Raw genomic sequence first — 1,067 nt, 5'->3', positions numbered from 1 at the left:
CAGTCACAAATTAAAAAATGTCTCTTTATTTACAACTTCTCATTTTCAGAACCTCGAGGAACGTGAATGGTTGGCCTTACATTTCGAACAACTTAATGCCCAGTCACAACAATATCTGACAAATGACAATCGTAAACAGATTGCCGAATTACTTATTAAATCACAAGCCTGGGATAATTTTATGGCAACAAAATTTCCCACTGTCAAACGTTACGGTGGTGAGGGTGCTGAAAGTTTAATGGCATTCTTTTGGCAATTACTGCGCAATAGTGTACAAGGTAAAGTATTTTTGTTTATTACTTTTAAAGGATACTTGGCTCACAAATCACTCATACGTTTGTATGTACTATATAAATATGTTAAGGTTTATAAAAAAAAGTTTCAGGATTCTTACATTATTTTTAAGTACAAAACTGTTGACAAAGTATTTATGAAAATATACTCAATTTAGAATTAAGAAAATAAGTAACAATTTTATTTATATTTGTATGACCGCTACCATGAGATGAATATTATGTTATTTTGGTATTTTTAAATTTTATAGCGATACTAATACGTATTTAGAAACTATGGACGTTAAAGTTATTTCGGTATGGGGGATTGATAATAGAGAACATCGCTAGTATGACCTTCACCACTTTAGTGCAGATTGTTACACACAATAAAATTAATTTAGTATCCACCTTAAAGTAAACCAATCGTTATAGAATCATTATCTGCTTCGATTGTAATCACATTAGGACAAAGTCTTTTGAAAATTGTTAAACTGATCGACCGGTCGACCTTGCCCGAGTTTAATTTCTTACTTGTTCTTTTTTAAAAATTGGCTTAAAAAAACTAATGGTGCAATGAAATTCAGAATAAATGCATTTTATGTATTTCTAGATTTATTCAGCAAATTTCTCCATTTTTCACAACCACTTATAAAGCTTTTTTCAATAATTTTGTTCTTCATCAATAAATTGCTTAAATATATCGGAGGCAAGGTAAAATTAAACTCAAATGATTTATTATAATAAACTAAGGACGAGTTTTTTTGATAAAGATAATCTTTATTCTTTGGTTAA

At 29.3% G+C, this 1,067-nt stretch overlaps 1 protein-coding gene across 1 annotated transcript in view; it reads left to right on the top strand.

Annotated features, from left to right (window-relative positions):
- LOC111681550 (probable 2-oxoglutarate dehydrogenase E1 component DHKTD1 homolog, mitochondrial) overlaps window positions 1-1,067 on the top strand; it is a 7,690-nt gene that overhangs the window by 735 nt on the left and 5,888 nt on the right. The window contains exon 2 of the mRNA XM_046950194.1: window positions 4-278. Coding sequence (XP_046806150.1) covers window positions 4-278 — 275 coding nt within the window. The remainder of the gene's footprint in view (window positions 1-3; window positions 279-1,067) is intronic.

The sequence above is a fragment of the Lucilia cuprina genome, chromosome 4 (assembly GCF_022045245.1).
Source record: "Lucilia cuprina isolate Lc7/37 chromosome 4, ASM2204524v1, whole genome shotgun sequence".
NCBI classification, from domain to species: Eukaryota; Metazoa; Arthropoda; class Insecta; order Diptera; family Calliphoridae; genus Lucilia; species Lucilia cuprina.
The sequence above is the reverse complement of the archived record's forward strand: the minus strand, read 5'-3'. Positions and strand labels throughout refer to the sequence as shown.